Below are 23648 nucleotides of genomic sequence, written 5' to 3'. Positions count from 1 at the left end.
ATGTAAGTAACAAAACAATTCGATTACTTAGACCGTATCTTATTTAATCAAATTACAATGAGACACGTAAATATTTCTTCCAAAATCGTCCGTCAATTTTAAGTAATTTAATTAACCCGTATCGTCATACGATCAATTAAATGATCAATTAAGAGTGTTACCCTTTAGGTATGACCTAAAGGGATCAACTGATCACCACCGTCGCACGACAGTTGTGATCGCATTATTGTCAGAGGACACATATTCCAACAATTTGTTCGTTATTTGTTGATTAGTAACCTATTAGTCGATTCAATTTAGTAGTTAATCATTGATCTGTCTTCTTGGCCCTTTGATCATCATGTTTTCGACGTTCTCAAATTCGCTTATTAAATTAGGGTTGAACTCATTCTGCAGAATCAGGTAATATACTTCTCAAGTTGTGTCCTACTATTAACCCTAATTTTCAGTAGTTTTCCTAATTTAAGCTAATTCATTGCTCTTTCCCTAATTTAACACTTAAAACAAAGAGGATTTATTTCACAAGACTAAGGAAAGTACATCAGAGTGGAAAAGGTACACTGCTCAATGACATTAAAAGTTGCTTAAAAATGAAACCATAACATGATCAAACCTAAAATATTCAGAATATAAGATACACAATTTATTAAGTTGCATGTGTGCACTTTCTTACAAGCATAATAGGGCCTGAATTACATAAACAACTGCTATTTTAATCGACTTCTGTCGAAATTGAATCAGAAAGGCACCACTTGCGGGTTTGAGGTTTATATAAGTGACTGATTTATTTGTGCTTTGGCTGTATTATTTTTGTAATGCTGTCGGATGTGCAACAAAAATTGTATATTGCTGCCCACAGGGGTGTTACAGTCTCCCTTCTCCTTATAAACGCTGTATCTCGCTGAAACGGGAGTATGTATTTTAGTTAGGATGAAAAAATTGCCATCCGTAAACGCAACATAAAACAAACTTATTACCTTAATTAAGTCAGTGTATTCATTAAGATGTGTTGATCATTCGAACTTCCTTTACAAGGATTAAGCTGATAATTCTTAGGATAACATTCTTGCAGCAGGTTGTAGATATTTTTGGTCTTATTCTTAGTTATTTGAACTCGTGATTGTGGATGTAAAAGCAAGTGTACTCCATATCGAGCTTATGACTTTGCAATTGATGGGAGGGTATAGGAACTAGAATCACATGCAAATTGTTTACGCCTATTTATGGAATTTTAGTTTTAATACAATTCAGCACATTTGAATGACTAACTGATCACTGTTTTGATTTATCTAATACGTCTTACGCAAAGTTTAATAGTATCGAGCCAAGTACATTTTATTTTTCATAATAGATATGCTAATGTTACAACAATTTGTGTGTTTAACTGTGTTAATATATCACTAAAATCATTAACAGATATGAGACGAAAGACTGACGTGGTCAAGAAAAAAGCACCAATCAAAGCTTATTCATCTATATCTACAAGTAAGAAAATCCTAAACCATTTTTATAAATTTTTGGCCTACTTATAGACTCTTTAATTAGTTGTATTATATTAAAGTGAATGATAGTGAATGATAATGAGTTGTAGATGCTTATTAGGTACTATGTGCATGGAATAAGGTTCTATGTACATGAAATAAGTGTTAAATGGGCATGAAATAAGGTTCTATGTGCATGAAATAAGGTTTTATGTGTATAAAATAAGTGTTAAATGGGCATGAAATAAGTGTTTTATGTGCATGACATAAGGTTCCATGTGCATGAAATAAGGTTCTATGTGCATTAAAAAGTTCTTCAGTTGCATCAATAGGTTATATTATGATCCTAATTACTATTGGTTAAGGTCGTTAAGTTTATATGTGCATGAAATAAGATTATATGTGCATGAAATAAGGTCCTATGTGCATGAAATAAGGTTCTATATATATGAAATAAGGGAAATTACTGTGGAGGAGATTTAATGTATTTACCGGCCTATTTTTGTTAATGTGGTATAAAAAACAGGAGCATTCATTTATATGAATTTCCAGCAGGTTTTGTCTTTTTTACTCTTCTGCTACTCTTTGCTGGGTGTAGTGCTAGACCCATATATAGCCCTCATCTTTGTTTAACGTAAATTAAAAGCTATTAGCTCAATGGTAGAGCGAAGTGTTAATTTTGCACAAAGATATGGGTTCGAATCCCATATAGCCTATCAAATAACAAATTCCATGATTGCATCTTGTCGAAAACGAGATGCAAGCGGTACAACCCAGCTAAGATTAGGCATGCCATAATCATATATACATTCATACTTGGCCAAGACGAGCATGCCGTAATTAGACTTGTGCAGTATCTTACAAAATGTGTACCCATCTCTCATTCATACCATTATAATAACTATACCTTTATGACACACCAACAATTTCACCAAGTAAAGTGTAAGCAAGCAGGACACCAGATGTAATATGCAGTATCTTACAAAATGTAGCACACTATCAAGAGACATGTCATAAACTCACTTCAAGAATGTTACCGTTATTGTGACACGAGAAAGCCATAATTGTAACAAAGTATAATTGTTATTGTAACACGAGTAAAGTATACATTCCACGCGTTATACATCTCATTATAGCATTAGAGTAACAGAACACCATTCTTCAATTATCGCAATTCGTCATTGAGTAACACACTTATATCGTTAAAGTAACACACTCAAACCATATGAGCCACTTGATGCTCTTCAGTTTCACTACCCATTATCTGAGATGCAATGTGATGGACATAAAATTTTTTTGTTCTTATCTGCAGCGATTTCAGCAAAAAAAGTGACATTGTAGAGCGCCGAGAATCTTCATAACTGGTAGAGTTTCCCAGTGAGAGCGAATCAAATCCATATAGTTATGCTGAATCCTTTCTTCGTCTAAGCGGCCATCAAAATCAACTACGACTGGTTTCAGGCTGAAATAACTTGGATATTTCTTATGTTCATAATATGTTGCATCACAAACAAAGTAAACATGAACAACAATCATTTTGATATTCAATAAACATAAAGAAAGTACCCTTCTGATACGAGTAGGATTCAGTAACTTAGTCAAATAAAACTAATCCTAGGATTAGATTTAGTTAGCTGTTAGTTTGTTGAATAAGATTTAGTTATCTGGTTGTTATTAGTTGTTAGATTAAAATTAGGAGGAGTTAGATTAGGAGTCTATCTAGTTAGCTATATAAATAATCATCTTGTATTCAGTTTTTAGTCAGTCAAGTTATAAGAAAAAACGCAGCTTTGTGTAACCCGGATTCGACGAGTTTTCGATCCAACTTTTGTTACTGTTTGACGCGTCTCAAGCAATAACTCGAATTGTAGTCAATAGGTCTTGACTATATTTCACCATTGTTCGGATTATAGGTTACAATAAAAACACAAAAAACAACCCAATGAGTGAAGAGAGACTTGCTGATATTGAGACAAGGATAGAGAATTTGGCAGAAATGTGGATATTTTGCTCAATGCTATCCATACTGTCATAAAAAGAATTCCAAACCATGACCCAAGAAGGCAACCACCACCTTTCAGAGGAAGATGAAGGGGGAAAGGGATTACAATGGGAGCAGGAAGGAGGCAGCCACAACATGATCCATATGAGGAAGCCATCTCTGAATCAGATGACTCCAGACTGGAGGAGGGAATCTATGATGCTAGAGACAAAGAAGTAAAGGTAGACATTCCTTATTTCCATGGTAGTTTCAATCCTGAGGATTTGTTAGACTGGCTTAGATCTGGTGAGAGAGTAGTTATGATGACAGAAAAGCTTTTAAAGTTGCTATCTTAAAACTCAAAGGATATGCATCTCTTTGGTATGAAAGTATGAAACACCAAAGGATTAGAGATGGTAAGGAACCAGTCAGGTCTTGGGCTAAGTTGAAAAAGAAATTAAAAGAGAAATTTATAGCCAAAGACTATACCCATAATATCTTTATTAAACTGACTCAGTTGAGACAAGAATAGTTATCTGTTGAGGCCTACCTTAGGAGCTTTGAATAGCTAACCCTGTAATGTGAGGTTGCTGAGAAATTTGAGCAAAATATTGCTAGGTTTATTGATAGTTTGGATCCTAAGATAGCTAGCAGGGTAAGGATGCAGTAGGTTTGGTCATTTGATGAGGCAGTCAACCTAGCCTTAAGAGTTGAGAAACTGGTAAAGTTAAAACCTTTAACACCTAAACTCCCCACCAGATCAACATTCAAACCTTATACTGGTGTTAAGGCCGCTGAGACACCTAAACCAGCAACCCAAACCATAGGAGATAAAGGGAACGCACCTTTAACCTCCAAGGTCAATCCTGTTGTAACAAGAGATAAGATAAGATGTTTTCAGTGCCAAGGATTTGGTCACATTAGGAAGGACTATCCCTCTAACAAGGCTCTTACCTTGATGGAAATTGAAGAATGGGAAAGAGGGCCTCATTGAGTATGAGGAGGATGAAACACTAGTCCCAGAAGAGGTGGAAACAGAAGAGGGGTCAAGCCAGGGATAATTTGTTGCTCCTCCTGATATAGGACACAACTTGGTCTTATGGATGGTAATGCACTCCTAACAGGCTCCATTGGAAGCTGACCAAAGGTCCCTAATCTTTAGGAGTAGGTGCACAGTCCAGGGAAGAGTTTGTAATATGATAATTGATGGGGGAAGTTGTACTAATGTTTCCTCCACTACTTTGGTTAGCAAGCTGAGCTTGCCAACTCAAGACCACCCAAACCCATATAAGCCGAGGTGGTTGAACAAAGGATCTGAGGTGAGAGTTGACAAGCAATGCATTGTGTCATTCTCCATTGTGAACGTGTACAAAGATGAGGTGTTGTGTGATGTAGTGCCCATGGATGCCTGTCATCTCTTGTTGGGAAGGCCATGGGAATTTGACAGAAACACTACTCATCAAGGCATGGACAACACTTATAGTTTCAGGCACAATGGCAAGAAAGTCACCTTGACTCCCTTGACACCAAACCAAAGAAATTATGGGAGTCCCAACATGCCCGAGGTGCTAAATGGTGTACTATTTCTATCAAAAGCAACAATGATAAAAGAAATCAAGCAGGAATAGCCAATACTGGTTTTGCTGTCCCAGAAAATTCCGAAAGAAGAAGGTAATGAGGTGCCTGCAGAAGTTAAACCACTGATTCAGAAGTATAGGGAAGTTTTTGCAGATGAGTTGCCTAGTGGGTTACCCCCACTGACAGGGATTGAACAGCACATTGAACTGGTGCCTGGTTCTGTGCTACCTAATAGACCAGCTTACAGATGTGATCCACCTGCAACCAAAGAACTACTGCACCAGATTGAAGAATTGCTGACCAAGGGATGTGTGAGGGAGTCACTGAGTCCATGTGTAGTGCCTGCCTTGCTGGTACCAAAGAGCAATGGGACTTGGAGGATGTGTACTGACAGTACAGCAATCAATAACATTACTGTCAAGTATAGGTTTCCAATCCCAAGATTGGATGATATGTTGGATGAGCTTAGTGGGGCCACTGTCTTCTCAAAGATAGATCTCAGATAGGGTTACCATCAAGTTAGGATCAGGGAGGGAGATGATTGGAAAACTGCATTCAAGACTAAACATAGCCTCTATGAGTGGCTGGTTATGCCATTTGGGCTCCCTAATTCCCCTAGCACATTCATGAGGTTGATGACAGAGGTGATGAGACCATCTTTGGGTAAATTTGCTATACTTTACTTTGATGACATTCTGATATACAACAACAGCTCTTCTGAACATCTCAAGCATCTAGAAGCTATGTTCAAAATCCTTAAAGAACAGAAACTCTTTGGCAAGCTAGAGAAGTGCACTTTTATGGTTAAGGAAGTGGCTTTCTTAGGATACATAGTATCTGTGAGGGGTATCTGATACGAGTATGGATACGGCCCAAAGGAGCTGATGGCACTCGGTCCAAGGCACCCACATTTGAAGCTAATAAAATGATCCATCTTTTATTTACATACTGCTAATAATGTATTCAATAAGTTTGTAATTACTTTAAACCTTTCATTTTACTAGCTTTATGATTGTAATTAGTGCAGGAGTAATGACAACTCCTCACTTAGCTAAGTTTTTCAAGCCTTGGCTGCCTATATAAGGCCATGAGCTTTCAACAATAAGGGAATTCAGAAATATATGAAAGATTAAGAAAAGAAAACACTTGTGTTGTTGTTGTTTTTGAATATGTAGTTTACATACCAAAAATCCGTTATTTTTCGACGCGTTTCGAGTCTAACTCGATCGAACTCAAATCGTAACTCAATAGGTCTTGAGTTCGATCACCATTAATCGTGTTATAGGTCTAACACCGAGTAAATATCCCATTTACTTGAATTCTACACATGAATTCAAGGCAAATATCCTTTTTGTTTATTTTTCTGTTATTCCGCTTCCGCTTTTCGCATCATGTGATACCACTTATGATACGAGTTGAATTCAAAATAAAGGAACTCTTATGGGTGCAGCAAAAACCAACGAACTGAATAGTAGTCGAAGCTGTCTGATTGTCAAGTTTTATGGGAATAAACCACTTATAATGCGAAGTCTATTCGAAGGAATAAAACTCGTGTGGGTGCAGCGGAATTAACGAAACTGAACAGATTCTGGAGCTGTCCGATTTATGAATTGTCTGATTTCAACGGCTTTTGGAACTGTCTGATTGTGAATATGAAACCGTTAATTTTTATGTGTTTTTGATATTTAACAAAATAAGAAAACAAAAGGAATATTTGACCGATCTAGACCTATATATCCTTCAATGGTGATCAATTTCGCAAGACCTATTGCTAGTTAATCGAGTTAATGTTTGAAAACGCGTCAAACAAGAACTAAGGTTGGATCGAGCGCAGAAATCCGGATCAGCAATTTTCATACAGCAAAAATACTAACAACTTGGTTTTTTTTCTCAAAATCGTTCACTAACATAAAAGGAAACAACCAGGCCTTATTTAGCCTAATCACACGCCTATTGTAACCGAAAAAACATCTAAAAGGTCTAAAATAAGTATCACACTTATTAGACATTAAACCCCCTACTAATTAGACTTAAAGCCTCTTAATTGCTAAGATTAATAGGCTATTAAATGTTGGAGTTTATGTCCTCCACAATAGTGCGTTAACATAATAAATCTCATTAATGGAATATCATCAGATATTTAATTATTTGATCCTCGTCAGTTGATTAACGTAAATCGATAACGGTTGGCTGACTAGAGTTTTACGTTATTGCCGTGAGACGGCGGTGATCAACTGACCCCTTTCGGTCACACCTAAAGGAACGAACCCCAATTGACAACTAATTAATTGTAAGAGATACAATTTATTTAGTCCCATGATTTGTAGACTAAAATGTTAGTCGATTATTTGTAGAGAGATTTCGAGTTGCGAACTCGAGGCACGGTAGTTATTATTTAATTATGTGATAATTGAATAATAAATTTTGGGAGACGGGTTTTAGTTAATTAATTATTAATTCACTAAATTGTACTAATTGATTAATGTGATTAATATTAGTATGTAAATAATATGTGTAGTGGTACACGTATATTTACGGAGTGATTTGGACGAATTAATTATGGAAGTATTTAAACATGAAACGATGTTTAAAATAAAATTACACGTATTTGTGCGACAAATATAAGAACCAACATTGACACGTTAATGGGCAAGTGGACCGTGTAAAATAGAGTAGTGGATGATTAGGAACATAATCATTTCACCTTACTTTATATACTACCATAAGTTATCTTATATAGATTTTGCATGTGATGTAAGATTAAAAATATAAGACAAATTGAACACTCCACCTCACCTACCCTCCCACCAGTTTTCCCCCATATACACTCAAGATGTTTGCTCATTTTTACACACAACAAGACTTGAACATCTTTGCAAGTGTATCTTTTCTCTCTAAAAATAATAGAGCATTCTCTTACTAAGATTGTTAGTATACAAAAATTAATATTTACTAAGAAAGTTAGTAATATTATAATATTATCAAGGTTATAATTTTAACAAGTTTCTAATTAAATATTTGTTCGATTTTTGGGTCAAGTTCTTGGGTGCATCTTGAAGGAGATCTTCTATTTGAAGATTTGTAAGGAGGATCATCCATTTGTTATAAGCTCAAGAACAAACTAGTAAGGTGATCTAGTTTGTGCCCATTTTACCATAAAATCTATGTAAGGAAATTGTTTTTCCTTAAACTTTCATTTTTATGCTTTTATATTTGCATGCATGTTACATAGATTATCAAAATGATAAATTATGAGATAATTTAATTTTTATTAGAGAGTCTAATATGGATCTATGATCTTTCAAGTGGTATGAGAGCTTGGCTTGTAATTTGCATGTTGATTTTAAGCATTTTAATGAACTATGAGATAATTTATAAAAACTCAAAAAATTGTGTTAGAAGAGGGTATAGGACGAAATTTTTGGGGCATGCATACCTACTGATCTTAAAAGGTTTTTGGTTAGGTTTGGTGATTTTTGAAGTTATTTTGCTATTTTTAATGTTTTTTGGTAGAAAACCGAGTCAAAATGCCATATTTTAGTTAAAAATTGACTAAAATTAGTTAAAAGTTGATTCGGCCCATGAAATTTTTATGGTATTTCATGCATGTTTTCTACTGATTGTATGCAAAAGGTTGAAGGTTGGTTCGATTTTTTTGCATGTTTATTGATTTTATGAGATAAAAGTGAAATAATTTAATGATAATTTCGAAACATTTTATTCTGCCCTTGATAAATTTATGTACATTTAATAATATTATTTAAATGTTAAAAGTGAATTTTAAAATGTGTTTTCACCTTGTTTTGATATTTATTGGTTTTAGTGGTTAAAAACCGATAAATATAGATCTTTTTCTTCATAAATTTTATCCGGATTTTTGGGGCTTTCTTCTGACATTTTGGTGTTCTTGGGAGTGTTCCAGAATACTCAAAATTTTTGTTTCAATTTTTTGGGTAATGTTTCAATTATTTTTAATTTTTACTTAAAAATTATGATTTTACTGATTAAATTGGCAAAATATCACCAAATCAAACTAATTATTCATCATAAAATTAGTGAGGACTAATTTTGAGGTTCAAAACAGTTTGGACGATTAGTTTGGACTTAAATGAGATTTAAGAGTTGATTATTGATTTTTACATGTTAAAAATCGATTAAATCCACAAAAACCCGAGATGGATACCAACGATTGATGGATAGGGCGATTTTGGCATCATTTTACAGAATTTTAAGCATATTTATTTAAGTTGAATGAATTATTGTCATTTATTTAAAGTATTTAACTTGTTGTACCTAGTATGGCCTAGTTTATTTAATCGTTATTACCCGAAATGAATGGGAATATCGATTTGTTTGTAATTTAAATACGATCTCGTATCGTCGGTTTGTAATTAATTAATAGTTTTATTTATTTTATTAATTAATGTATAATAGGAATAGCTATGTAATTCAATTGTAATAGCTATTTTTACCGGCGTTTCCAAAAGACGGATTACATCGAGACGGAGTCTATTTTTGGAAGACGTTCAAAATCCCATAAGAAGAAGCCAGTTTTGGAATGAAGAGGCAAGGGACCAAGAAGTTGTTTTCCGAAATATAATAGACTAGTTTTTATTAACAAGGTGGCCATACTAGGATTCATTCATATGCTTACTTGTTTGCTTGTTTTATTTTCGCGCATGCCAAAATCGCCATTCACATGCATTTTATCTTCGCGAATGTCAATTCACGTCATTTACATGCACCAAATTAGTCCACTTATAGGGAATTTATGACTAAATTGACAAGATCTCTCAAATAACTAAAATTGAGATTAGCCTTACCAATTAGTAACACCTACGAATCTCTTGTTCATTAGAGCCACGCTCGCCCAAGCAGGGTGTTCTTTTTTTAACTTAAGTAAGTAGGGTGGTAAGCGGTTATCACACGCCAAAATTGGTTTGACTCAACGGGATATAAGACGGTCTTGTGTTCCGGGGCTAGTAGATGGATTTAAGGAAATTCGTCAACCAAGAGTTCTAGAGGTAGAATTAGTCAACGTGACTTACCGAATTTACACAATTATGGGATGTTTCGCCCAAGCGATGCTCATTTTTGTTTAATATTTGGGTCTTAGAATCATTTATATAATTTAGTGGGAGATCATTATATAAATTTTAAAACTTTTGAACATGTTTTCACAAGTATTTTTTAAAACATTGAATGTTAATTTTTCCTATTTTTGTTCTTTAACGTATTTACTAAGACATCGCGCACTTCATCCTTCTTTCATCCTCTATTTATTATTATACTCGTTTCGTTCTTTCATAGGAAGCGGTTTCTTTGAAGGAATTTGATTGCAATGATTGGATATATTATTTACCAATTCACCTTCATAAGCTTACAACGATTTTTGCGATTAGTATACAACGTAACATCCATACATATTTAAAAAGGGGTTTTCATGTTGCAAACTCTTATTACGAGTTTAAAAGGGAGTCATATTTTATCAAGAGAGTCTTGATTTCGGAAGTGACACCTCCGTCATGAAGATGACATATTAGTTTTAATTACTCAAGAGTAATTCAAAAGTTTGCGAAAAGAGTTTTCAAAAACACAAAGAACACTCCAATATGATACCGTCAAATGGCTCAATTCGAGAAAGGCCAAATCGATTGTTTATGCGCTAAAGAGTTTAGGCATATGATAACAATTGAACGGTTAGGTAGTCCAATTTCGCAAGAAGTTGAGATTTTGCCACATGTTGCACTCACTTTATAGTAATTCACTCATACTAAGTGTATAAAATATCACGAATGACATGAAAAGAGGTCTTCATAAGATTCATCTTTGCTTGTTGAAGCAAAAAGGAATGTGAAAGTGAGTGGGAGTTAACAAGAAGTAACCCTAGATGTATGCGATAGGACAATGTTGAAAGAGACGTCTACTAAAAGGATAGGCTAGTTCCACTATCTTGGTATGAGATATCAAGTATGGATCATTTCTTTGTAAAGAAGTTTACATGAATTGATAGAACGTAAGACGTCTAGCATAGGACATTTTTGTATCGAAATGGTGCTAGAGTTGCAATGATTTCGATGGGGACAAATGTAACTAAATTTGGTTTTAGAAGAATGTAATCATCTATGTTTATACATAGAAGGTATCACTTATGTGATTTAAAACAAAAGGTTGTACCTACTCCTATGATAACTTGGGTGGTTGGTTTAGACCACTCAAGTTAGAGGAATTTTACATTATTCACGAAAACTAAAAATTACACTATCTAGTAGATTTTAAAGTCTCTAATCTGGTGAGCCCAATTGATCAAATCTCAAGTAAATTCGTTTCAAACGTGTAAACGAAAAGCACATTGAACAAGCATTTGATTGTGAGTCTTAGGGTATGTGTGCATGTATTATGTTTTCTTTTGTAGAAAAGAAACACAATAGTGAGGTGATTGACCATATACATACGGATGTGTAAGGCCGATAGTTGGTAATATACATACTTGGTTACTTTTACCATATTGTTAAGTAGATATGAAAACCTCGTATATATTTAATAAGACATAAAAGTGATTTTTAAAATGCGGAATATTTTCAAAATGAAGTAGTAAATCAAAAGCACGTCAAGATCAAGATGTTGATCGGAAGTTTCAAAGTAATGACTTTGAAGATCAAATGGGTAATATCAAGTAATGACCTTGATAATCACTAAGAAGATTGTGAACCAGTTCACATAATACCTTCTCCTTAGGACACCATAGAGTATGGTGTAGTTAAGTATATAAACCGAACTTTATGAGATATAGTTTGAGGTTTTTCGCAATTTTTTGTAAGCTAATTTCTCACTAAAAGTTTAAAACCCGACTATAATAGCCTAAATGACTCCATATGAGATATGGATAGGTGGAGTCCCTAACTTGTCTTTTTATACATTTGGGATCATAAATGTTTATGTTCAGAACCAATTTGTGTATTTGTGAGGGTTATCCAAAATTGAACCACTTGGTTTTTACTCCTCCAAAACGAGAACAAAGAGTTTGTGGCTCATAATATTGTCTTTCCAGAAAGATTTTCATTTTCTGGAAGACAGAGTGGGAGAAATTTTGAACTTACGGAAGTCCAAGACCCACAAACTGAGTACAATGCAAGAAGACGTTCTTTATTGAGGCTCAGTGGTGAGTACAATGCAAGAAGACGTTCTTTATTGTGGCTCAGTGGTTATAAGGAAATAATTTTGCGATAATATTGCGTTACTTTTAGAAAGTGACGAATCTTAAACCCTCAACAAAGGCTTTTCTATAGTATGAACTCTATATGATGGCGTGTCACCATGCAATTCGAATTGATCTCCTTGCACACGATGCGATAAGGAAGGAAACACGAGATGTTTTCAAAGACTTGATTTAAGGTGAATACTTTGGTTGGTTACCTTGATCTTGTCGTAAAGGTTATATAAGATGTTTAAAATTTTGGGCTTGTTATAGAGAGTTTATGACAACCCAAATGCCTTTAGCAATTCGTATGGTCTTAGCAATATAGCCTCTCATGAGGATGAGTTTAGGCAAAAGGATAACGAAACTTTCTCCTTGAATGTATCTTATGAAGGGAGAACTTTTGTTGATGTTATCAATGCTAAGAAGCTAAGCATGCTTGGAAGATCCCTTTTGTGATCTATATACGTCAAAGAGTTGGAACTTTGGGTTCAATCATGTAGTCTATCAAAATGGTATTACTCGAGTGTCGAGATAACATGACAATACATGGAGTTTAGTGGGAGCTAATGTGAGTTTCTTAGTCTAAATATGTGCTTGACACATTAGTGATTACAAATGTAGCTAAGGTGATGTTTCTTAGTCTAAATATGTGTTTGACATATTAGTGACTTGAAATATTCTCGGGTGAATATTTGAGAGTAGCATGGCGCATCATAAATATCCGGATCTAATGAGATAGATCTCCATGGATATTAGCATTATAGTCAAGAGACTTATGTGATAAGATTCTAGTCTCGTTCAAGTTGTTGAACAATAAAAATGATCTCTTGTGCTTCCGCTGCAAGATCTCTTAAATATGCTAAAAGCTTCTCTCGTCGGGACTTATCATGTTGAGAATATGAGAAGTCATTACCAATCATTTCCTAGTGAGTGTCACTAGATGATTATTAAGAGCATCCTTGAGTACTTGAGAAGCACTGAGGATTTACTCTTGTAGTATGGAGGAATTTATGAATTTTGTGTAAAAGGATTACACGGAAACATTCCTATGCTTATAAGATGTTATGGTCCTCGTTAAGGAACGATTAGCATGTAAGAGTGCTATGTGCATAAAGAATAATATGTATAAGAAGTTACACATATGTGTATGAGAAGTTATACATGTATAAAGCTAACATGTATGAGGAGTCATACATAAAAGATGTCATATGAAGGATGTGTATGTATAAGTGTTATACGTACAAATCATGAACGAAAGCTAAGGACATTACATCATCCGATGTTGTAAGAGAGATAGTAGATAACCGGAATTTAATGGGACTAGAGTAGTTCTGTTAGCCGAATATCGTATCCCAAGAGACTGTGAAAACAGTGGGAGTGTTTGACTGGCTTTAGAACCAGAGTCTAAAAACTTGTTTAGACGTGTACTTAGATATGCTCTATGTGATGAAAAGATTGCATAGAACAAAGGAAAATAGCAATGGAAATTAGAGTGATGCAACTGTTGCTTATCCTCTAACCAAAGCCGTAGGCATAAGGTAGACATGATGGTTATGTCATCACAATGTGAATTGAGGAGTAAACCTTAATTGCTAAAGATCGTTATGTAAATATTGGATAGAGTATTGATATTTACATAAGTGATGATCGCATTCATTGTTAGAGTTTCTTTAAGAACTCAATTATTCAGTTTTACTGAAAACATTGAATACCTTGTTTATCTGAATAAGTAATGGAGACAATGTTGAACACTATTCAAGTGAACAAGATGAACATTGTATTCTGTCCCTGGTCACTTAATGAGTTGACGTCTCAAAGTGACTAGATTATAAGTCGATTGATGGTTGTTCAACACCATAAGGTCGTACGTGATGACTAGTCGGTTACATAGGCAGAGTGTGTGACACTTTACCGGACAGTGACCATTTAGAAAGTCCCTAAGTTCTATTATAGACGCCTGGTCGTGGCGGGGATCTCTAAGATGTTCTAATGAGTCGATTCTTTTGACTGGAGACTATTATCTGAGCAAGTGCAGTTTTCGAGTGACTTTGGTTTTTGTCTTAGGTCGTGCCGTGAAAGGACGTCAAAAGGGCCTTTACTAAGTCATGGTGATCTGTATTGTGCAATAGGATAGATAGGGCATACAGGAATTATCCACCCATGTTGGGTAACTATATGTCAAGGGCACTCGAGGAGACAATGACTACAAATGCGTGGCCATGCTCGGAAGAAATCTGTGATAGATTTTTCCGGTCAGGTAGTCACACTCCCGATCGAGAAAACCACTCGCGATATGTTTGTGTGCAAGTGCGACCTGAAAGACACCTTGCATTGAGTGGGAGATTATAACGGACAAGAGAATTGGTAGCGCACACCTTGTGTCGGACAAGTGGGAGATTGTTGGAGTTTATGTCCTCCACAATAGTGCATTAACATAATAAAATATCATCAGATAGTTAATTAATTGATCCTCATCAGTTGATTAACGTAAATCGATAACGGTTGGCTGACTAGAGTTTGACGTTATTATCGTGAGACGGCGGTGATCAACTGACCCCTTTCGGTCACACCTAAAGGAACGAATCCCAATTGACAACTAATTAATTGTATGAGATACAATTTATTTAGTCCCTTGATTTGTAGACTAAAAGGTTAGTCGATTATTTTTAGAGAGATTTCGAGTTGCGAACTCGAGGCACGGCAGTTCTTATTTAATTATGTGATAATTGAATAATAAATTTTGGGACACGGGTTTTAGTTAATTAATGGTTAATTCACTAAAATTGTACTAATTGTTTAATGTGATTAATATTAGTATGTAAATAATATGTGTAGTGGTACACGTATATTTACGGAGTGATTTGGACGAATTAATTATGGAAGTATTTAAACATGAAACGATGTTTAAAATAAAATTACACGTATTTGTGCGACAAATATAAGAACCAACATGGACACGTAAATTGGCAAGTGGACCGTGTAAAATAGAGTAGTGGATGATTAGGAACATAATCATTTCACCTTACTTTATATACCTACCATAAGTTATCTTATATAGATTTTGCATGTGATGTAAGATTAAAAATATAAGACAAATTGAACACTCCACCTCACCTACCCTCCCACCGGTTTTCCCCCATATACACTCAAGATGTTTGCTCATTTTTACACACAACAAGACTTGAACATCTTTGCAAGTGTATCTTTTCTCTCTAAAAATAATAGAGCATTCTCTTACTAAGATTGTTAGTATACAAAAATTAATATTTACTAAGAAAGTTAGTAATATTATAATATTATCAAGGTTATAATTTTAACAAGTTTCTAGTTAAATATTTGTTAGATTTTTGGGTCAAGTTCTTGGGTGCATCTTGAAGGAGATCTTCTATTTGAAGATTTGTAAGGAGGATCATCCATTTGTTATAAGCTCAAGAACAAACTAGTAAGGTGATCTAGTTTGTGCCCATTTTACCATAAAATCAATGTAAGGAAATTGTTTTTCCTTAAATTTTCATTTTTATGCTTTTATATTTGCGTGCATGTTACATAGATCATCAAAATGATAAATTATGAGATAATTTAATTTTTATTAGAGAGTCTAATATGGATATATGATCTTTCATTAACTACTCTAATTATTGCTGAAATAGTAAACTAATTATTTAATTTGGAAATAATATTACTTTTAAATAATAAAACTAATTTACTAGGATATGACTTATTTTAGGAAAGGAGTCTCGACACCACTTCCTTGGGCGCCAAGTAACTCCGTGATCTACTGCTTCTTCTGGGCATTCAACTGAACAGACACAGAGACTGTTCATTACGAAAACTTCCTGCATCATTTTCGTATCATCCCCTCCCCCTTGGAAAGGAATTGTCCTCAACTCATGACGCTTCAATACCAAGAGATAAAAAATAAAGCTCACAAATCTGGATGCAAAAGCGTTGATAAGTAATAGAGATGGACTTGAATCCTTTAGCTCATTATCTTCGATAAAAATATCAAGCTCATTCATCCGCTTTGATTCCAAGCTCCTCTTATGCTTTTCATGTTCATGCTTTCGGTTCTTTAGCCTCCTTTTCTCGTGCCTTAACTGTTTGTGCCTTCCACCCCTCTTCCCTCCGTGCACATACCTTAATAGACTACTATGAACCCCATTGATTAACAAGCTATGTAAACAACACAGATCACTCAAAGTTACATGATCCTTTTGCATCTGAAAATCAATGAAATAATAATCTTGCCGAATCTGAATTTCTTTAGAACTGATTATACTCTCGATTGGCTTATCAAATAGTTCAAACTCATGGCCGAAATCAAACAAATAACACAGCTCGATGACCAAAGTAAAAATCGTATCCACATCACCATAAACGTCAAATTTTGGAGGCCGATCAAAATCTATGGTAGAACCAACATCGTAAACAACACATTCTTCACCCATGGACAAAAACGGTTCATCATAATCATCAAAGACCGGAGGTAAATTCAGATTCAAGAACGAACTACCTTTCATCTGATTTTTTTTCGTAAAAGAACAAATCTCCATAGCCTTCCATCTCAACAATCCCCATAGGACCGTCTCGATTTATGGAAATCAAGAGTCGAAGCTCTGATACCACTTATGATACGAATTCTATTCGAAGGAATAAAACTCGTGTGGGTGCAGCGGAATTAACTGAACTGAACAGTCACTGAGACTGTTCGAATATCGATTCTGGAATGAAATTGATAATAAGTAACAGTCTTTGAGAATGTCTGTTGAGATTTTTTTTATAAACGAAAACAAAGTAACAAAGGATATTTGTTTCGAAATATGTGAATAAATCGAACCAATGGGATTTTTGTTCAGGTTAGACCTATAACACAAATAATGGTGAACTATAATCAAGACCTATTGATTATAACTCGGGTCAATGCTTGAAACACGTCAAACAATAACAAATTCGGAACGAAACGCGTCGATCCTATGTTTACAAAACTTGCAAACACGATAAAGCAATAACTTCAATTTTCTTATTTAATATCATTCTTGGATGTCAAATGCAAAGATACAACCAGGCCTTATATAGCCTTATCACATGCCCAACATAACCGAAATAAGCATCTAAAAGGTCTAAATAAGTGCCACACTCGAATTAGACTTAAAGCCTCATAATTGCTGACATTAATAGGCTATTAACTACTCTTAAATGCTGCTGAAAGTTTAAGCTTATTTCACACATTACAAACTTATAAAATAAAATGTAATAAAATGTAAATGGGCTTGCGTTTAATCAAACTAGCTTGACGTGCCATCAATTGAGTTCTTGGAGTATCACTTGAACCAGTCAGTAGGACTGTCCATATCGACATCCAAAACCAGCTCATCGATGCTATCCCAATTCGTATCATACTCCCTTTCTTCAAAAAGAATCGTCCCGATTCTTGGACCTATGATATGGGTTATCAAAAGATGATCAACCCTCGAACTACTTCGCTAGAGTTTAACCTTTGAATTCCAATCGCAATCGGAAGTTCAACATCTTGACTTTGACACTTCTAGGACCGTCTAGATTTAGGAAAATGAAGAGCCGAAGCTCTGATACCACTTATGATACGAGTTGGATTTAAAAGAATATAACTCGTGTGTTTGCAGCGGAATTAACTGAACTGAACAGTCGCTGGGGCTGTTCGAATATCGATTCTGGAATGAAATTGATCAAAAGTAACACTCTTTGAGACTTTCTGTTGAGATTTTTATTTGTAAACGAAAACAAAGTAACAAAGGATATTTTTTTCGAAATATGTGAATAAATTGAACCAATGGGATATTTGCTCGGGTTAGACCTATAACTCGAACAATGGTGAACTATAATCAAGGCATATTGATTATAACTTGGGTTAATGCTTGAAACGCGTCAAACAATAACAAATTCGAAACGAAACGCGTCTGTCCTATGTTTACAAAACTTGCAAACACGATAAAGCAACAACTTCAATTTTCTTATTCAATATCATTCTTGGATGTCAAATGCAGAGATACAACCAGGCCTTATATATCCTACACATGCCCAACATAACAGAAATAAGTATCTAAAAGGTCTAAATAAGTGCCACACTTATTAGGCATTAAACCCTCTACTAATTAGACTTAAAGCCTCTTAGTTGCTGAGATTAATAGGCTATTAACTACTCTTAAATGTTGCTGAAAGTTTAAGCTTATTTCCCACATTACAAACTTATAAAACTAACGGAAATTTCCCATGGTACCCTCGAGTTTTGGAATATTACACATGGTACTCCTCATTTTAAATTTCTACATATGGTACCCCCATGTTTACCTTTTTCTTTCCCAATATACCCTTTCGAAAGCTTCCATCGTCACTCTGTTAGCCCTTTTAACTAATGACCCTTTTTTTGTTATTTAATACACTAATGCTCCACATCTAATACATTAATCCTAATTTTATAAAATAAACTAACTTTAATTATAAATTCTTAAGGCACCCATTATCATCTTCTCCAAAATCACCCCAAAAAAACCCCTCTTTTACCCACCACCATACTAACCATCATCATCTTCTTCTTAACTGCCGCTACCTACCCTGCCCTCCTCTAAATCCGCTCCCGATCCCAATACCAAGGTGGCTGGATAGGCTTAATCAAAATAATGGCTAGACTCCTCTCGATCAGCCACCGTACTCTGCCACCTCTCCTACACAGTCTTGCCACCGTCCGTCACCATTTGTCGAAATCATTAGCAGCAGTGGCTAAGCAGGGGGAAGCGGTACATAATGAAGTTGTCAAGGTGGTTGCGGGTTTGGTTAAGGAGGAGATGGAGGTGCGAAAAACAGTTCGTTGTCGTCGCCATTGCCACGTCATTTTCCGTCGACGGAGGTTCGAGGTAGGTGGTTTTCAATTGATCGATTTGGAAATCGATGGTGGGTTTCTCCCTGACAGTGTTAATCCCGTCAACGCTGGATGATGATGCAGATTATGGTGGCGGGTCGAGGATTGTTTCGGGTGATTGATTTGCTAAACCATGATGATGGTGGTTCGTATGGTGGTGGGTGAAAAATGAGGTTTGTTGGGGTGATTTTGAAGAAGATGATAATAATGTGGTTTGGGGATTTAGATTTTAAAGTTAGTTTTTTGTATAAAATTAGGATTAGTGTATTAGATATGAGAATTAGTGTATTAAATAACAAAAAAAATGCCATTAGTCAAAGTATTAACGGAGTTATGACGGAAGTTTGCTAAAGGGTATTTTGGGAAAGAAAAAGGTAAACACAAGGGTACCATATGTAGAAACTTAAAATGAGGGGTACCATGTGTAATCGGGCAAAGTTCGAGGGTACCATGGGAAAAAACCGTAAAATAAAAATGTAATAAAATGTAAATGGGCTTGTGCTTAATCCAACTAGCTTGACGTGCCATCAATTGAGTTCTTATTCATGGAAAGTCGGAGATCAGTTTTGTTAGATTCATTAATCTCATAAGTTTACATATTGAATATGTGATAAATTAATTTAGTCATAAAATTAATTCTAGATCTTATGCATGCAAAACAAAATACAAGAGTGAAGAAAATCGGTCCCTTACAAATGTATTTTCGTCTATTAGGGCACTAGTAAGGTCTCCTACCTTACTTAGTTCTTGAGCTTTCCAAATGGATGAACAAGATTCAATTTAGAATCTCTCCTCAAGGATTGTACCAAGAAAATCACTCTTAATACAAATATTAATTTGATTACTAGAATTAATATTTGTTCCCTTAAAATTACTAATATTAAGTGATTACTACTTCTAGTAATATGTTAATAATATTAGAGATTTATGTGAGTTTATCAATTTTGTTCAACAACAAAAACAAGAGAGGTTTTGGTTTTTCTCTAATTAAAACTCATAAGAATGAGCTAGTGAGTGAAAATACACTACTTTAGAGTATAAAGGGGGGAGGCCACGGTTTTGCCAAGGGTAGAGTGTCCAATACTTGCACACATTTGTTCTTCTCAAGACACATAGTGTAGGGTTAGTTTTAGGTCTATAAAGGACATAATCATTATGCCTAATTCTCAATTAGAGCACTAATTAAATCCTAAACTTACCCATCTCCCTCCACTCACACGGTACACCTATATAAATTGGGTCCATTTTAAGTTTTGTTAATTTGTATTGTGTGACAATTGGACATGTTACTAGACATGTTATTTAAATAATGCATTTTTAACAAATTAAAATCATTATATAAATGAAATAAATCACATACAAAAATTAACTAGTAATTCACAATTACAATTACTTAAAATGGTTATATATTTATAAATCACAACTACTTGTATTTATAATAAATAATTCATTCTTATTATAATTGTTTCATAAACAATAACTAACCTAAGTAATAAAATAATTTAATTACTTAGTACGAATCTTATTTAATCGAATTACAATAAGATTCGTATTTATACTCACAAAATCATTTCTTCAATTTTAAGGAATAAATTAACTTGTATCGGCATACAATTAATAGTCAATTAAGAATGTTTCCCTAGAGGTATGACCTTAAGGGATCAACTGATCACCACTGTCACACGACAGTAATGTCAAACTCTAGTCAGCCAATCATTACCGAGTATTGTGGATCAGTTGACAATAAAATGTTACTTTCCCTTTAGTATTCTTAATATGAGATTTAAACATGTGATCGCATTATTGTCGAGGACACATACTCCAACAATCTCCCACTTGTCCGCGACAAGTGTGCGTCATCTATTCTCTTGTCCTATTACTATCTCCCACTCAATGCAAGGTGTCTTGCAGGTCGTACTTGCATTTGATCATATCTAGAGTGGTTTCCTCGATCTGGAGAATAACTGTCTGACCGGAATTATCTAACATAGATACATTCCAAGCGTGGACACGCATTTCCAGTTCATTGCTCCTGGAGTGGCCTTGAGATATAAGATAACCCTGACGGGGATGGACAATTCCTATTGCACTCTTCCCTTCAATTAGCCACAACTCATCATGACCCAAAACATGCCCATTATAGCCCAATTACGAAGGTCGCCGGACATAAATCAAAGTCACCCTGAAACTGTGCCATCTTAGGTGAACAGTCATTAGTCAAAGAATCGACTCTAAGAATACTATAGTAGCTCTCGCCACGACTAGGCTATAAAATTTGCCAGAACTCTATAAGCGGTCATAAGCCCTACAGAGTGTCCCACACAGTCTGCCTATGTGATCGACTAGTCATCTCTTTATGACTCTATGGCACTTGAACTTGCCATCAATCGCATCACACTCTAGTTACTTTGAGATGTCACCTCATATAAGCAACTAGGGGCGAATACTATATTAATCTTGTTCACTTTAAAGGGGTTCATGATTATCTCTACAACCCATTGGATATAACAAAGTACAAGATGAGTTAATGATAACTCAAACGATAAATGTGATTATCATATGAGTAGTCAATACCTGATTACTACTTCATATTCTATAATCCAATTTAGATCTTGTATGTAGTTGTTCATCTCAATCCAATTGAAATGACATGACTCATCATGTTAAGCCTATGAATATGCATTGGTTAGTAGGTTTTAGCAACTCCTTGCTCAACCTTGCTACACACTTGTTTTCCTTTCGTAATGCATATACTTGTATTACAAAAACTTTCAGAGTACGTGTCTAGATCCAATCTAGACATAGGCTCTCTTGCCTTAGAATAGCTCCCACTGTTTTCACAGTGTGCAAGTGTACTCAATTTCCATTGTAAGCATCTCTCATTATTCTTTATTGCTTAGAACGATGCTAACAAATCCATTTCTTAAATAACATAGCCACAATGGTTCCTTAACCATATTTAGGTGTTTTGAATACGGTTTTTATCCGAAACCTTATACAATCACAACAGTCATTAGTGTAAGCCCTTACACAAATTAGTGAATTGCATCAAAACCACTACTACAAAAACAGACAAAGAGGATGGTTCAAAACCGTCCTTAAATCTTAAAACAACCGTCCTAAAATCACCCGTCCTCGTTGCCTAAGAGGACGGTTGGAGTGAAGTCAAACCGTCATGTTTTGTTTTTAAAAAGAGAACGGTTGTGGATTTGAACCGTTTTCTTTTCATTTACAAAGAGGACGGTTGCGCCTCTCAACCGTCTTGTTTTAAATTCATGGCGCGCGTAATTTTTGTGCCAACTTGAGAACGCTTTCTCTTAGAACCGTCTTCTACACAGTTTTTTTGAAAAAAAATTAGCGCGAATTTATGAATTTTTCCAGCAAATTTGTGGCACGCATCCATGCTCCGAGACAATTAAATGTTTGAAATGGAAACTATTTCATTCACACTCTATACGACTATAGTTGTATAGCTTAAGTATTATATAAGGCTACATTTCAGCAATTCTTACATTTATACTCTAAATCCAACGAAACAAAACGGAATAAGGTTTGAACCTCAAAAATACAAACTATCGAGAATTGATTTTTAAACACAAGCACTAACATTAGTTGAGCCTAAATACTTTAAGACGTAGATATCAAATATTTGCGCCTTAAACTCCAATGCATATTTAGCCCAAATTTCCCGCACCTCATCAATTTGCTCAAACGAGTATGTCTTCGGGACTTTAACCATGAACTACGTACAAAGTAACCAAAAAACATAATTACAATTATTTATATACCAACACGTGTAATTTATATAAATTGAACTAAAAATATTGAAACAAAAGAATTAAATGAAATGACGTACATTTGGAATAATATTAAAATATCGTTCCCTGATGATCTCGGCTAACTTATATCCACATAAGACGGTCCTAAAGCGCTGTGTATGACACTAAAATCGAAATTATGTCAACTACAACGTATATACAATAAGCCTACAACAATAAAACATAGACTATTATAATTTAGGAGATAAAAGTATTATTAGTTGAAAGGTACCTTTATTATTTTCCATTCAAGCTGTTTTTGCCGGTGACACCCGAAAAGTGGATCCATAGAGTTTGTGTTCGTAATTGCCTTGTGTTAAATATATGTTATAGACTTGGCTTAATTATATTTATTTTACTAAAACAAATGTAAATCTATGAAATAATTGTAATTTCTTAAATTGTATACATGCTAAACTTACATATTAATTGTATCGTTCAAAAATTTTCGAGGCTCTAGAGTTCCAGCTAGATCACAACTATATACTACACAATCCTTTGGATTAATGGCAGCCATGTTGGAGCTTGTGTCCTCCACAAATTAGTGTGATAACATTTATAAATCTCTTATAGGTTCACAAGGGTATACATCGTATTTTATCAGTTGATTAACGATTACCTAATAACGGTTGGCTTGCTAGAAAGTTTGACGTTATTATCATACAGATGGCGGTGATCAACTGGTCCCTAAAAG

The 23648-nt window shown here is 34.8% G+C and overlaps 1 protein-coding gene across 1 annotated transcript; it reads left to right on the top strand.

Moving 5' to 3' along the window:
• Positions 1–4658: 4658 nt before the first annotated feature.
• On the top strand, positions 4659–5546 carry LOC141632918 (uncharacterized). Its single transcript, XM_074445419.1, has 2 exons — positions 4659–5027; positions 5115–5546. Exons 1-2 carry the CDS (start codon positions 4659–4661, stop codon positions 5544–5546), a joined length of 801 nt encoding a protein of 266 aa, XP_074301520.1.
• The last annotated feature ends 18102 nt before the right edge of the window (positions 5547–23648 follow it).

The sequence above is a fragment of the Silene latifolia genome, chromosome Y (genome assembly GCF_048544455.1).
Source record: "Silene latifolia isolate original U9 population chromosome Y, ASM4854445v1, whole genome shotgun sequence".
Classification (NCBI taxonomy): Eukaryota; Viridiplantae; Streptophyta; class Magnoliopsida; order Caryophyllales; family Caryophyllaceae; genus Silene; species Silene latifolia.
Note: the sequence above shows the minus strand (reverse complement) of the source record. Positions and strands in the feature narration are given on the sequence as shown.

Bases quoted from the DNA above. Each gene is read 5' to 3' on its own strand.
- LOC141632918 (XM_074445419.1), top strand. From the start codon at position 4,659: ATGATAATTGATGGGGGAAGTTGTACTAATGTTTCCTCCACTACTTTG. The intron at 5,028-5,114 runs GTGCTAAATGGT...TTGCTGTCCCAG, and splicing joins GGAGTCCCAACATGCCCGAG to AAAATTCCGAAAGAAGAAGG.